Source organism: Strongylocentrotus purpuratus, unplaced genomic scaffold (genome assembly GCF_000002235.5).
Source record: "Strongylocentrotus purpuratus isolate Spur 01 unplaced genomic scaffold, Spur_5.0 spur5_scaffold_6, whole genome shotgun sequence".
NCBI lineage: Eukaryota > Metazoa > Echinodermata > Echinoidea > Camarodonta > Strongylocentrotidae > Strongylocentrotus > Strongylocentrotus purpuratus.
In genome coordinates this window covers 50,749,339-50,763,742 of record NW_022145612.1, presented here as the reverse complement: position 1 = coordinate 50,763,742, position 14,404 = coordinate 50,749,339, and the positions used below count along the sequence as shown (strand labels likewise).

Sequence of the window (14,404 nt, the reverse complement as noted above, 5' to 3'; positions counted from 1 at the left end):
ATACAGTACAAACAGAAACTCTCACTAGGCTCATTTATACTGTGAAAAACCTCATTAACAAGATTTGTGATTGTTTGCGCTACTGTTTACACTTGCACTGAAACATCACCGACTGAAACATCACCGACTGAAACATCACCGACTGAAAAGCTCAGTGATGTTTTGGCGTGTTTTGGTTGGTAATGTGCTTGTTCAGTCTTCCCGACCTTTGACACTGGCCAATGAGCGTGGGTAATAATCCGAAAGTGCCGAAATGCATGTGACAATCATCTAGAATTTTCAGCTGCTACAGTTAAGGTATATTACCAAACATCACTGACATTTAAACAAAATCACACACCAGCTTGTAATGTTTCTGACTTGGCATCTTTTCCAATTTGGCCTAGTTGCCTAGCAACTTTCACCAAGAGATCACGGTCAGCCCCCAGTTTGGCAACTTTTGGCATATTTGGTTTCCAGTGCAAATGGCACTAATACTTGTAAACGAGAGCCATTTTCAGATAGAAACTTTCACAAATTGTTTTTTTGGGGGGGTTTAATTACAGTATGTATGTGTCAGTTGTGATCCATGTAATGAATTTGTAAAAGTTAGCCACTCATGACATTCACAAACACTTCATGCTCGTAAAAATTTCCAGGTTTATAGTTTTCTGTAGGTTTTCACACATGATATCATAGTGTACAGATTACAGGAAAGATGACAACAAAAAGATGACATCAACAAGTTCACAACTTCACAGATTACTTTTTATCAGCTTGGTTACAAATGATGGCATGACTGCCTACGGCAAATTCTTATATTTTATAGAAACAAGCATTGAACCCAGCTATCCCTAAAAGATTGAGAAACACAAGAAGAAGGAAAAAATTCTTGTTGTGCAGTCTTCACAAAACTGTGACATGTGTACCAAAATAGCATAAATGTGCAGGTAAGATTGATCGTTCATTTTCAACGAGGCAGGCTAATCTCTATCATCTCTACAGTGAAAAAAATACACGGGGGCTCAGGGCGAATTAGCCCCCGAAATGCCCAAAAGAGCCCCTGAAAATCAAAAAAGAGCCCCCATAAATTTGCATAGAGTTCAATGCAAAACAAGTTTAAGAATGTTATATTCATGCGGGCAAGCTTGAAAAGTAGCCCCCGAAAAATAAATATTAATTTTTTCCCTGCATCTCTATCATCCATGCTAATCACTTCATTTCTGAAATGCAGGTCTTACATAAACTCAAGATATTTTGAGCAAATTGCATACACACCTTCCATATTTTGCCACTGGTTTTGCCAACAATAAAACCTGTCAGGTTGCTGTGCTAAGCTTGTGCATGAACAAGCAACCAACAACAGTTTTATGTGATATATCTGGAAGCTAAAATGGTTTTTACTAATTTTCCTGGGCGATACATATATATGTAGGCCTATCTTAAAGATTCCAACAATGAAATGAAAGAATAAGGACTTCCCTTTTCTGCACTTAAAGATATTTAATTTGATAGTTTATGTGCCTATCGGTGATTATCCTCAAAAGAAAAGAAGAAAATGTAAACAAACAATTAAGACCAAACCATTTCAACCTCATAAGCCCCTTTGATTATATTTGTAATAATAACAATAATACATGCCACTTAAAATCTGCATCACATAGCATCCATGCTGTATCGTATAAACTCAAGACACTAACACATCATAACTCAAGACTAAACGGAGCTCATGTTCAAGAAAGTTCAACAGGGGTGCTACATTATGTCACCCACAGTAAGTGGGGCCATCCAGGGATACTACATCAAACTGTAGGAATGCTGAAAGCAGGGATATGCTATCATATGTTCCTGATTACGGTCTACAAACATGCGGTGCATGAACTTTAGGTTAGAGATACAGGTAAAGGTGATCAAGTTAATTCTGCTGATGGAAATTGAGTGTGAAAGAAACTGTTTACAAGTTCATCTGAATGGTCGAAATAGGAATAATCATGCACCATGAGGATTTGGGTTGATGAAAATTGTTTAAAATATGTTTTAATCTTTTTGAAATATCAAACAATTAAAAGCACTGGACAAAGATGTGGAAACATTGGATGATTGGACTATTAAAGGCCCACTGCACTACTGGTAGCTACTTATGCCCTCTATATAACAAACAATGCCTAATCGGTGACCATTGGTCCCCCATGATCCTCTTTTTCTTAACTGAGAGCTGATTTGATGAGATAACCTCCTGTCCAGTGACCTTGCAGAGCGGTCTAATCCCTCCTGTAAACTATGGCAGATAAGCTTTAAGTAAACATGTGGCATCAAATTTTGGCTCACAGTTGTAAACTTTTTCTTGTTCTTGGTATATATGAAACTTCATTTCATTTGACATTGCTCCTACAATATTCTTCCAAATGATATTATATTTGTTTATTTATTCATGGCAACCAAAGGGTTGTATTGATAATACCTACATTTTCAACAATACTTTTGATATTAAAAAAGAAAAGCAAAAACTTACAACATTTTCTTATTTAAAAAAAATATTTTCGGTTATTATTAAAATGTGAACAAAATCTCATCAAAGAAATCACATTGTATGTTGAATGCACTTGTTACATCTTGGGGAAAATGACAGAGATATCCTGAATATTTGTACATAAAAATTCCTGATGGTAAAAATAGCACACTATATAAAAACATGTACAAATGCTATTCCTATCATGTGTACGCATGCTCCAGCAACAAATGCTCCCTGATTATTAAATATGCTACACTGAATTCTCAACTTCAACCCTGGACCAAACACACTGGAGTATTCTGTTTTAAAGGTACTTGTAGCCTCTTGAAGCTGATCTTGAGTTCTGGTCGGGTCTTGCATTTGAAGAGAGAGTGGTTGCCCTGGAAATCACAATCACTAAAAGTCCTGGATGATTATCAGGCACCAATTAAGTGTGATGCTCGTGATACTATATATATATATCACAATCAATGATTTTAATTTAAGAAAAATATCACATACACATATACATATACCTGACCGATCAATTTTGCGTATGAAGTAAATACAGACTGTGACTTAATAAGTAATAAAAAACTTTATCAAATGGATTTCAAGATCAAATCTGCTCATATGTGTGAAATATGGCTTTGAATAGCCCAAATCATTTAATGACCATCTAATGATTCAAATATGGCAGGATTCTTGTGGCTTGACATATGTCGCAGTAAACTGTGGCAGTTTTTGCGTAATAAATAAAAGGCAAGTGGGGATGAAAAAAGTAGCTGCGTTCTAAAATAGTATACACATATACATGTACATACATAAAAAGGTATGCTTATCTGTGAGTTAATAACTGTTATATAGTACAAAAATGTGAAGTGCACTATGCTTAGGTATAGCTTGGCGAAATGTAGTGGCACAAAAAGATGAGTCCGGACTAATTTTTCACTTCATTACTCAAATTTCTAAAGTGAAACAGGGGGGGGGGGGGGGGGGGACATGTATACAGGACCTAACACTGTCAATCATGATCCCCTTGAAAAACATTAGTGAGAAACCCCAATATAATATGGTCTAATAAGGTTTGATGCACTTATAATCAATGAAATGTCAGTATCTGGTTACAATATGCAACTTTATATCCAAGGTCTGCATGCAAACTTGGATGGATCAGCTTTAAAACGATTCCATTAATTTGGTTCATGGGGTCACATGATGTCTGGGGCATTGTCCAAAAGTACCAGCATTAAAATCTCAACTTGCGATGACTCCAAAAGTGGTGGTCATATCTCATTGCTCAAGGGCGAATCTAATCATATAGTTTTGCAAAAGGCATGTTTGCATACATGTACATGTACTCATAGAAGACACAATGTGCAAAACTATAGGGTTAGGATTTGGGTTGAGATTACGCTTTTGGTTTGGCTGATGGTTCGGGTTCGGGTTAGAGTTAGGTTTAGGGTTAAGATAAAGGTTAAGGTTAGGGTTAGGATTAGGACAACGGTAGGATTAGGTTTAGGGTAAATGAAATAGGTTTAAGTTTGGGGTTAGGTTTAGATATTGTGTCAGGTCCATGGTTGAAGTTTGAAATTTTGTTGCTGTAAGAAGTTAACAATGGAGGAAGTGTCACTACAGATTTTATCAAAAAATCACTAGATCCAGCATCATCATCAATATTTAAAGTATTTCATCATGCCAATGAGGCATAAGAGTAAATCAAGAAAGCCTTAGCTCTGGTTGCTAAAAAAAGGCTCTCAAACAAACAAAAAATATTGCCCATATCAAATAATCGCACTACAATGAGCTACAAAAAGATACATTTTTGCTAAATTTGTACAATTATACCCAGAACTTACAGGTTCGCCAGTAGATGGGTTGGTGACAACGGCCTCGTAGTTTAGCTCAACCGTGTAGTTGAGAACCTGGCAACATGGCCTGTTGTGGCTGTTGTAGCCCAGTCCATCCAACAAAAACTGTATTCCTTTCACTTTGGAGGCCCCTGCAAGAAAAAAAATATTCAATTCAAAATGAGAATTAATGGTGAATCCTTAAAAACTGGACAGATACAACATTTAACACGATCATGAAGGTTTTCAAGAAATCAACTGGAGGGCTATATCTCCATAAAATATTGTATTGCCTTTAGACATTTTGATTATTATATGTTATACATGTATGTCCTTTTCACGTATCCACAAGAGGTCTGTCTCCATCACACCGAAGTTTCAAAGTAACCCGCTATTTTGCGTTTTCATCAGCCCACAGTTGCAATACGCTGGCTATAATTTGGTCGAGAAAATATCCCAAGAAATCTTCCTACCTCTACTGAGTCCTCTCTCCTCCTTTTCTTTATCCCTTTCTTTAAAAAAAATTCTCTCTCTCTCTGAAAATAAATGACTACATAACATAATAACAACTAAATAACTAAAACCCTTACCAAGTTTTTAATTTTTTTTAATTTGTGAAAATGCATTTTTCCTGATTTATGTTTTTTGAGAATGTGACTTATTAAAAATATTCAACAAAGGCCCTAATTTAACCATTCCACCTTCATTTCTTGAGTTATGAAGAACCCCCTCCCCCAATCAATTTACAAGAGGTATGAACATGTATGTATGTGTGTATGCAGGGAGGTGTTTTTAACTCACATACCCTGGTGTATGTAGGCATCATATCAAACAGTTGTACAGATCTCAGTGAAAACGGCAAGAAAAACAGCCTTGTTTGCCCCTAGGATGACATCGACCTTATATGTATCACACCCCTTCTCCTTTGGGAGTCTGTGATATCTTCCCTCCCATAATACACCTAAGGTTAAAAAAAGCCAGATGCTCTCCTGATATGATTTATATGTGTTTGATTAAGCTACATGTAGGTACAAAACACAGAAAGCTTGTATTTATAAGAATCATCATAGTGGGATATACATGTATGTAGGAGTGTAGAGACTAAAGTCATTTGACATGACAGCTAGCTGACTAATCATCAGTGCACGCTCACGATAACCCACCCCCCTCCCCCCCCCCCCCCATTATAAGATTTGTGTACAGTTGAATGCTACGATGAGAGCGAGACCCTAATCTTTACCAAGTTTTCATTTGGTATGATACTCTAACATACGTTTCGCTAAACAATGTCTTTGTTTCATGAAATGTCATAAAAACGTTCACACTACGAAAATGTAATTACTTATAGCTAAATTATAAATACCATTTTTGTATCTATAGCTACACAATGATATCTGGTATTCTGAAGGCAAGGAAAATTTTGACTTCTTTAAGCAGGCCCTTCATAACACAATAAAACTGAGGAAAAAAGACTAATAGGGCTAATCTAAGGGGAAATTGGTCCAAATTATAGTTATGTCAGCAGAAACCCAAATAAGAGTCTACATCTCGTGGAGGACTATAGAGTTTGACCCTTTCAATGCAATGAGAGGATTTAACCCCAAAAATGTCAGAATCTGTACAGAACCAAAAGTTAATGAAGAAGGTCACCCATTTTTGTCTGAAATAAAGGAAGGCATATACTGTATACAGGAGGATGGGACCCCATGGGAGTCATTCATGTTTTGCATGTAAATAACAAGATAAAGGAATAGACCAAGGTCAAGCGAATACATCAGTTTAACCCCTTTTCCCGAATTCCCCCTTGGTAATGATGGCAGTTTTAATGGTGTTAGGCATTTAAAATGGAATGTTCATTAAAAGTCCACAATTGGTCAGTTGAGAACGAGGGGGCCTTAACTTAATTTTTGATGAATTGAGTTCTCACTATGCAGGTTTCACTCTCCCCTCGATGATGACATAATGTGCAATTATTGATCCTTTAATAATTAATGAGATATTAATCAAAAATTAAATTACTTATAACTGATTAGTGTATTTTCTATTAGATTGAGAATATGGTATGCGCCAGTCTCTTTCATGGTTTTCCTTGAGAATGAGGAAAGCCCAGTATAAACTCCCTGGTGACAATAAAAATTCATAGAAATGCCCCCACTTTATGCACACCAGCCACCTGATATGCAATACTTTATATGCACCAGCCATGCTACATGCAGGTTTTTATCAAGAATGAGAAGAGTCTACGGTAGCAATAATATCTTAACCAATCAGTTTTCCTCACTAGATTTATGCAAAAATTGCAGTGAATAATATTATTATTCTTGAGGGTGCCATTTGGAAGAAGTAACCCTTCAATGTACTTCAGATGTGGTCATTAATTTTGGAATGCACCTGTTTAATGAATGCAAATACTTGACTGTTCTTTCATCACGTATATGCCAACATTTTTCCATCTGAAAAATAAGGATCACTGATTATTCCTTGAAATTGGACAATAAGTCATGTTTCTGACTGAGAACAAGGCTTGTGTAAAATTTGCCATTTACCCATTTTGGGTCAAAATAATTCTTGAATAGCACAATAGAATTTAATGAGAGTGATAAGTGGAGATTGATATCAAATGTATAGAGTGAGTCAAAAAAAAGTTTACACCTAGAAAATTGATAATTATTTAAAAAATCATCTATGAACAGTAAATTGTTATACATATTATGAAAGAGCGTTTTATCCCAAATCATTTGGTATCATTTTTGTGTGGTATGTGTTCACACTTCGATGAACAGGAGGCATTGTTTGCGAGAGTGCAAAAATCGACTTGCGCCAAAGTTGCTTATGTGATGTTTCAATAAAACAATTGGGATTTGGGTATTAATTTGGTCTTTGCAGATCCAAGTAACATCCCTAACAAAATTAATCATGCCACACATATCAAATAACGAATATCAAATATTAACGAACATTTGTAGGTGTGTGTGTGTGGGTGTGTGTGACTTTGCCCTTTGCAAAAAGCATATGTAATGCATTTCATTTGATAAATTCAATTCATTCTCTCACTTCGTTGATCCCAACATAATACATACTGAAGATTCACTTTGGCGCAAGTCGATTTTTGCACTCTCGCAAACAATGCCTCCTGTCCATCCAAGCGTAAACACATACCACACAAATATGGTACCAAATGATTTGGCATAAAACACTCTTTCATAAGATATATAATAATTTACTGTACATAGATGATTTCAACAATAATTAGCAATTTTCTAGGTGTAAACTTTTTTTTGACTCACACGGTAGTAACAATAGCATTGCAATGCCCAAACACAGAGTAGAATGATACTTCCAATGTCATTTTCCATTTATGATTCCACTTAATTATGCTCCATATGGTGAACGATTAATATTCCTCTAAGAATAATCCTCCAGGAATTCATTCAATAGAGCAATGTGCAAGCATACTTGGCTAACACTCCAAATCTAAAAGCAATCTGCAATATATGATCATGCAAGCACAATAATGAATGTTTATAAATACTAATCAATCAAGCACTTGACGGAGAAATAATCAATGATTTCAGAGGATACACAAATACATTTCAAAGCACTATTTCAAACTTTGCCCCTAACAGATAGGCTGGAGCTAAATATCTGGTCAATTCTTTCCATAAACCAAGTACTACTTTGGTATGATCTAAGAGGTACACTGTATGATGCAATCCTTGTATTTCCTTGGTACGAAGATCAAAGTACTGTTTCTCCATTTATTTTTCTTTATATAGGCTATCAATTAGTATCTTTACTGCATTCTAGTGTATTTTTTGCTAGATTTCCTGTAAAAAGTCATTTACCGGTACTCTAATTTCATTCATTGAATTTATTTAGTCTATTTAGAATTAATTTTAAAATAATTCAGTTTCTTTTATGCCTTTGTGTCAATCTTTCTTTCATTCAATTTCCGATTGTGATTTCATGTTCTTCTGACTCTACACCTAAAGGGGTACGTACAGATATGTACAATCCATGGCTGATTTACATACATTGTACTGCACAATGCATGTGCTTATAAAATAACTGCAGCCACAAACCTGACTATATTTTTTGGGGTGATGTATTTGTACATTTTATACAAAAGATGTCACCCCCAAGCAAACTCAGCACTGCTCATCTCTCATCTCGGTTACAAGTTTTTTTTTTGTAAAGAATTGCTGCCTTTCAGTGTCAACAAAGAACTGTCATTTCAAATTGAAGGTTGTGGTTAATGTGCAATAGATACATCATAAAACTACATGTACTGTAGGTCTGGTCACTGACCCATTTTCTGAACACCATACCATGTTTCTATGACTACCATTACTGATTAAAAATTGTCAAGTATCTTGTTCAAAGTATGATAACCAAAAGCTACCTACCAGGTACCTGGCATTCCTGCCATACAATTCCCTAACGTTGAGAATAACAGAATTCATTATCTCCCCCCCCCCCCCCCCAATTTAATAAAAAAAAATCATGTAGCTAAATGATATTTACCAGTACTTCTTTTCCTAGTCTCTGTGTGTGTGTGTGTGTGGGTGGGTGGGTGTTTGTGGGTGGGCGTGTTTGTGTGGGTGGGTATGTACATGTGAAGCAGTTTTCGTGTTAATTTTGTTTTTTGAAATATTGACAATTGTCCTTGTTACCTCCTTCCAATCCTCCTTTGTCAGGGGCAGCTGATACTCATAGTCAGCGAAGCTTTGTACATCATATAAAGAAACGTCATAAAACAAAACATGGTATAGCGAAATGCATGTTTGAGTATCGTTTCAAACAAAACAAGAGTCTGACCTCTGAGTCATACAAAGATTGTATAACTGGGTGTGATTAATAAGCATCGCTTGGTCAGCTGCCTTTATGGTGGACTTATTTTCAAAACAAATTTCTTTTTCCGATGCTATTTTCTAATCTGTAAACTTCTTTTGCTTATATATGATGATTTTTATACAAGTTTTGTATAAAATTCCCTATAGCGTGAACAGGGTATGAGATAACAGAATTTGTCATACCTCTCACCACCACCAGATTCTTGTATGCAAGACAGAAGGAATGTATACTGAGCAAAGAGATGACAGAGGACTCTGTGAGGCGCCTCACTTTTCCCTACGGGTTGCACGCTTATTGTCATTTGTATAGATGATCCTACATTTGATATTCACCACAAACTGTCTACAGACATCAAACACTTCTGCACATAATCAACCAACCCGGCCTATATACCCAGCTTATAAAACAGTCCTTTGGAAAGTAAGAAAGACAAAGAGAACAAGGAAAGGAATATGAGGAATGTGCCTTTTAAAAAAAAAGGCTTTCTTCATAAAATTTTTGATGAAGAAACTGAGAAAAGGACATGAACGATAGAAGCAGCCATAAATATTGTATTTTAGAATAATAGTTTTTCAAGTTTTGCGAACAAAATTCAAATTTAGAAAAGTGGGAAAAGCACAAGAACGATAGAGGCATACATAAAATCATGTTTTAAAATGCATGTAGCAGATTTTCAAGGCTTTCTATATGAAATTCAAATTTAGAAACTGGGAAAAAAAGCATGAACAATAGAAGTGTACATAAAATCAAATTTTAAAATAACAGTTTTCCATACTTGCCTGATGACATTAAATTTTAGAAACTGAGAAACGTACATGACCAAGGAGAGGCTCCCCAATGTATAACCTCATATCAAAGTACATTTTTGTCAAGGCTTGCATGCACTATAAAATTCAAATTTCCCCCGAAGCAAAAGGAAGTGAGGAAATTGCCTCTTGAACTTGTGTCTGCTGCATCTTTCCCATACATGTACATCTCATTTTATTACCTAGATGCTAAAAAACTTCTCTGCTGAGCAACATTTTCACAGGCAGACAAGATTTATGACATGACATGCTCTTTATAGATACCATGTATGTATACATGTTGGCTTTATTGTCATCTTGATATTAAGATATAGGTCTAATGCTCATCTGAGTGGGTAATTACAAGATTGTTTTGTGTTAATGAATCAGATCATGATAAAAATAAGGCTTTTATTAAAAATGAAAAAATGAAAAAAAAATATAAAAGAAAATGTGTTGAAATACTGGTAATATTCCTTACAAATTTTATATCAGCATTATATAGAGGCATCATGGTCTAGTAGATACATTGTACTGTAAGTGGATCACATGGTGTCATGGTTCGTGTCCCACTATGGCACCAATGTCCTTTGACAAGACATTAATCTACATTTGCCACTCTTCACCCAGGGATTAAATGGTACCTGTAGGAAGGAATTTCTTTGAATGCTATGATTTCTGAAACCGGGAGCCTACATGTATGATGTAGCTACAAATGTAAGCTGAGGTAATATTGGAGCACCTTGAGAACCTACATGTAGCATGGTGGATATGTGCGCTATAAAAAATATCAAGTATTTTTATCATGATTTAATATATTATGATGTATACCACATTCCATCTAAATACCTTAAGCAATCTTTTGTTTCACATATTAATTCGTGACTAGTTTTTCTATCTTACATGTACATTGTAACTATTTACAAAATGTTAATTAAATATATCTGAACTGTAACAGGTGTTTTGACTCCACGAGGAATCAAGTAACAACAATGTGCATACAATCAATAAATGATAGAAACTGGAAGGGCCATTTTTGTTATCTACAACAAATTATTTTTAAAAAAATGATAAGATTAAGCCTGAGTCATTACGGTTTTTGTGCTAAACGGTTAACCGTTAAAAGTATACCGGCGGTTTCGTTTAACCGTTTGATAATAATCTGAAAAAGTGAAAATACAGTATTTGTAATAGTGTTGTAGCTCGGAACCCTGCTGGTCTTCAGACTGTCGGGCTGAGCATTCCCAGCCCCCGGACTATGGCACAAATTGGGTCATCCTGATAAACAGAGCTCAGTAATAAACAACATAAAACATGTCTTATTATTCCTCATCTGAATTTGATATCATGATTAACCTTGCAAAGTTACTCTGTGAAGATAGCTGATCTGTGACGTGTTTATATATGCCTTTGCAATGCAATGTTTTGCACATGGTCAGGGAGAGAGCTCCCTGCATGTATCATAGCCATATGAAATTATGTGGAAGTGTGTATCACACACACCCAAGACACACCCTGCAATGAGCTGATCCAAGTTAGTGACCAATCAGGAAGGTTCTCTAGCTATGTGGGTGGAGTTTGATACCAGCATAAATTACAGGTTGGTGACCGCACGTGCTTTCACCGTACCCAGTTCAGTGGGAGGTCAAGAAGCCACGCCCACATGTGTGCATGTGACAAGCATGAGCTCTCCATCTGTGTGTATGTACAGTGTATTTGGGTGCCGGAGGTTTGTGTGTACATGTGTGTGTGAGAGCATCCATGGGCTAGCATGTCCCTGCATGGACGAGGCAGGGACATGAGTGAAGATAGAAAGGGTGGCTGTGTTAATCGGCTGAATTGAAGAATGATCAAAAACTTAAATTACTCACAATATCCAAGACTTTGTTGATTGATAACTTCAGTTATTATTGTTATCAATATTTTTGTATTTTATTTATAAATGAACATTATTTTAGGGGGCGAGTCGGCAAGGGATGGATATTAATATTGAGAGAGAGAGAGGCTCGGGGGAGAAGGGATGTGAGAGGAACTGACCATCGAATGTGTAAACATTTAGAAAGTTGTGACCTGAGAGTGCAGTAATAAGAAAAGGTACATGAGCGATGAACACATTGCAGAGAGAAGGGAATAAAGAGGGTGAGAAAAGAGAGAAGGGGGCTGGTTGTTTTATTGTTTACAAATTCATTCATGGGGATTACTGCTGCCAGAAAGCTGGCGCGCAGCGGCCAGGGTGTAACATTACACTGCGGTTTCTTTGATTATCTTTATCATGGGCTATTAGCACATTCCAAAATGTATGCAAATAACGGTTAACCGGAGCGAGAAATGCTAAACGGTTTTGATGAATGCGGTCGGATAACCGTCGGTTAAACGGTTTGACTCAGGCCTAGATAAGATCTACCGGTAGTCATTCTATTTAACAGCTCAGCTTATCATTGTTCTAGTTATCATCAGGAATCATCCAAATGAATATCATACTCTTTGGTAATAAACTTTAATACCCAGTCAGAGAAACATCTTTTCTCGTTTAGAAACGGAAGGGATAAATGAGCACTATAGCAACAAAACAACACCTTATCCAAACCCGCTTTGGCCTGTTATCACCTGCAGATTTGGAGCAATTAACACTTGAAGAAAAAAAGAAAAAATGAACCTGTTAAAGTCATCATTTAAATCCCCAGCTCCGAGGCACATGCAGTAGCTGGTGTGCTACTGGATCTGCTAATACACATGCATCCTACGTTTCCGTCTCCTTTATATGACACATAATTAGTTTCTTTCCAAAAGGGATATCATCATGCCTCTTTATTCTTATGTTTGTCTCAAAAGGAGATAAAGTATTCCAATTAAATTTATCATATCTTTCAATTTAAAAATAAGTATAATTTTTGAGCAAGTTCATTTTACAAAACACAGCTTTAGTATCAAGTAAACCTTGATACTGGATTGAGGAATATATATTCTTGTTTAGAAGTGATAGATGACATCAACAAAAACCCTCATCTAAATCCTCTCATGGCCTGTTATCACAAGCAGATTTGGTGTAAAAAGATTGAAAAGTTGAAAACACTGAGCAGGTATGGAAACACTAAGACCTGTTTATAATTGTAGAGGTTTGATTTGATTTGATTTGATTTGATTTTCTTCTGCATTCATGTAAGTTTACAGTTTTCGATAATAAAAATATAAAGTACAATAAGTATTTTACTGACAATGAATCATAAATTAGCAAATACATATATAAACTGTTATTTTCAAAACGAAATGATAAACTATTACAAATACTAGATTTCCTCAAACAATATCCAACATTATAAAATTATTTTCGGAAGAAGGACTGTCATTGTAAGCAGAATGCTTGAAGAGGTGTTACGGTCTAGTGGATAAGTCCTCGGACTGTGGATCACAGGGTCCACGGTTCGAGTCCCATCACGGTACTAATGTCCTTTGGCAAGATATTAATCTACATTTTGGGTGTTAAATAGGTACTGGTAGGAAGGAATTCTTTGAATGCTGTGAGTGCCGAAATGTCCTATGTACCTGTTAATTTTTATGTTTCTTGTCTCAAAAGAAGATAGAAGTGTATACAACTCTGAGGTCACCGTGTGGCAGAGAACTGTAATTTTCCAAGTCAGATTGCACTTTCTTTTTTTCTTTATGTACAGTAATTTTTTTAGTTTGGCACATTACTTTAGTTTAAATAAACAGAGTACGAGGCTTTGAGCTGAGTTCATGTTATGAACATATATATAAAATTAATGCTCACATAGTAGCAAACAATACTTGAAGAATGTTCAAGACTACAAATAAACTAGCAAGTCTGTGAATAAATGATATCTGTCAAATGATTTCATAGGGCAATATAAAAGAGCTGAATAAAGAGAAAGATAGATATAAAGGAGATCATGAAAGGATTAAATCCAAATACCCACCTCCCGGCCCCCCCCCCCCCCCCCCCCACTCAGTGTTATTTAGGGTACGCATATGCTCGTTCCCTCTTTTTGAAAGCACCCCCTATCTGAGGACTGCCAACATTTCCGAACCCCCCTTTCGCGGGCTTTTCGCGGGCTTTTCGTGGGCTTTTCCTGCCTTGGAGACCCCCCTAAATCAGGAAAAATGCTCAATGTACCCCCCTAAATTCTGAATAACTTCTCAGGAGTCCAAAGAGATGAGAGAAAAAAAGGAAAAACACCCCCTTTTTAAAGAAATCTCCGGGTGAACAGTCAAATACAACCCTTTTTTCACAATTCTCGGGCCGGACTTTGTCGCACGAAAAGCACCCCTTTACCGGATATTTTGGCAACACGCGTGCGGTCATTCTGACCCCTGAGTGGGGGGGCCGGGACCCACCTAAAGCATGATAACAATTCAGAATTTTAGACACCTCAAATGCAATACCATTTCTACAGGAGCGAAATCAAGATTTGGTGTACATGAACTGT

The 14,404-nt window shown here is 36.3% G+C and overlaps 1 protein-coding gene across 1 annotated transcript in view; it reads right to left on the bottom strand.

The window, feature by feature from the left end:
• LOC100890352 overlaps positions 1 to 14,404 on the bottom strand; it is a 64,469-nt gene that overhangs the window by 34,151 nt on the left and 15,914 nt on the right. Inside the window, exon 4 of the mRNA XM_030972074.1 lies at positions 4,330 to 4,472. Coding sequence (XP_030827934.1) covers positions 4,330 to 4,472 — 143 coding nt within the window. The remainder of the gene's footprint in view (positions 1 to 4,329; positions 4,473 to 14,404) is intronic.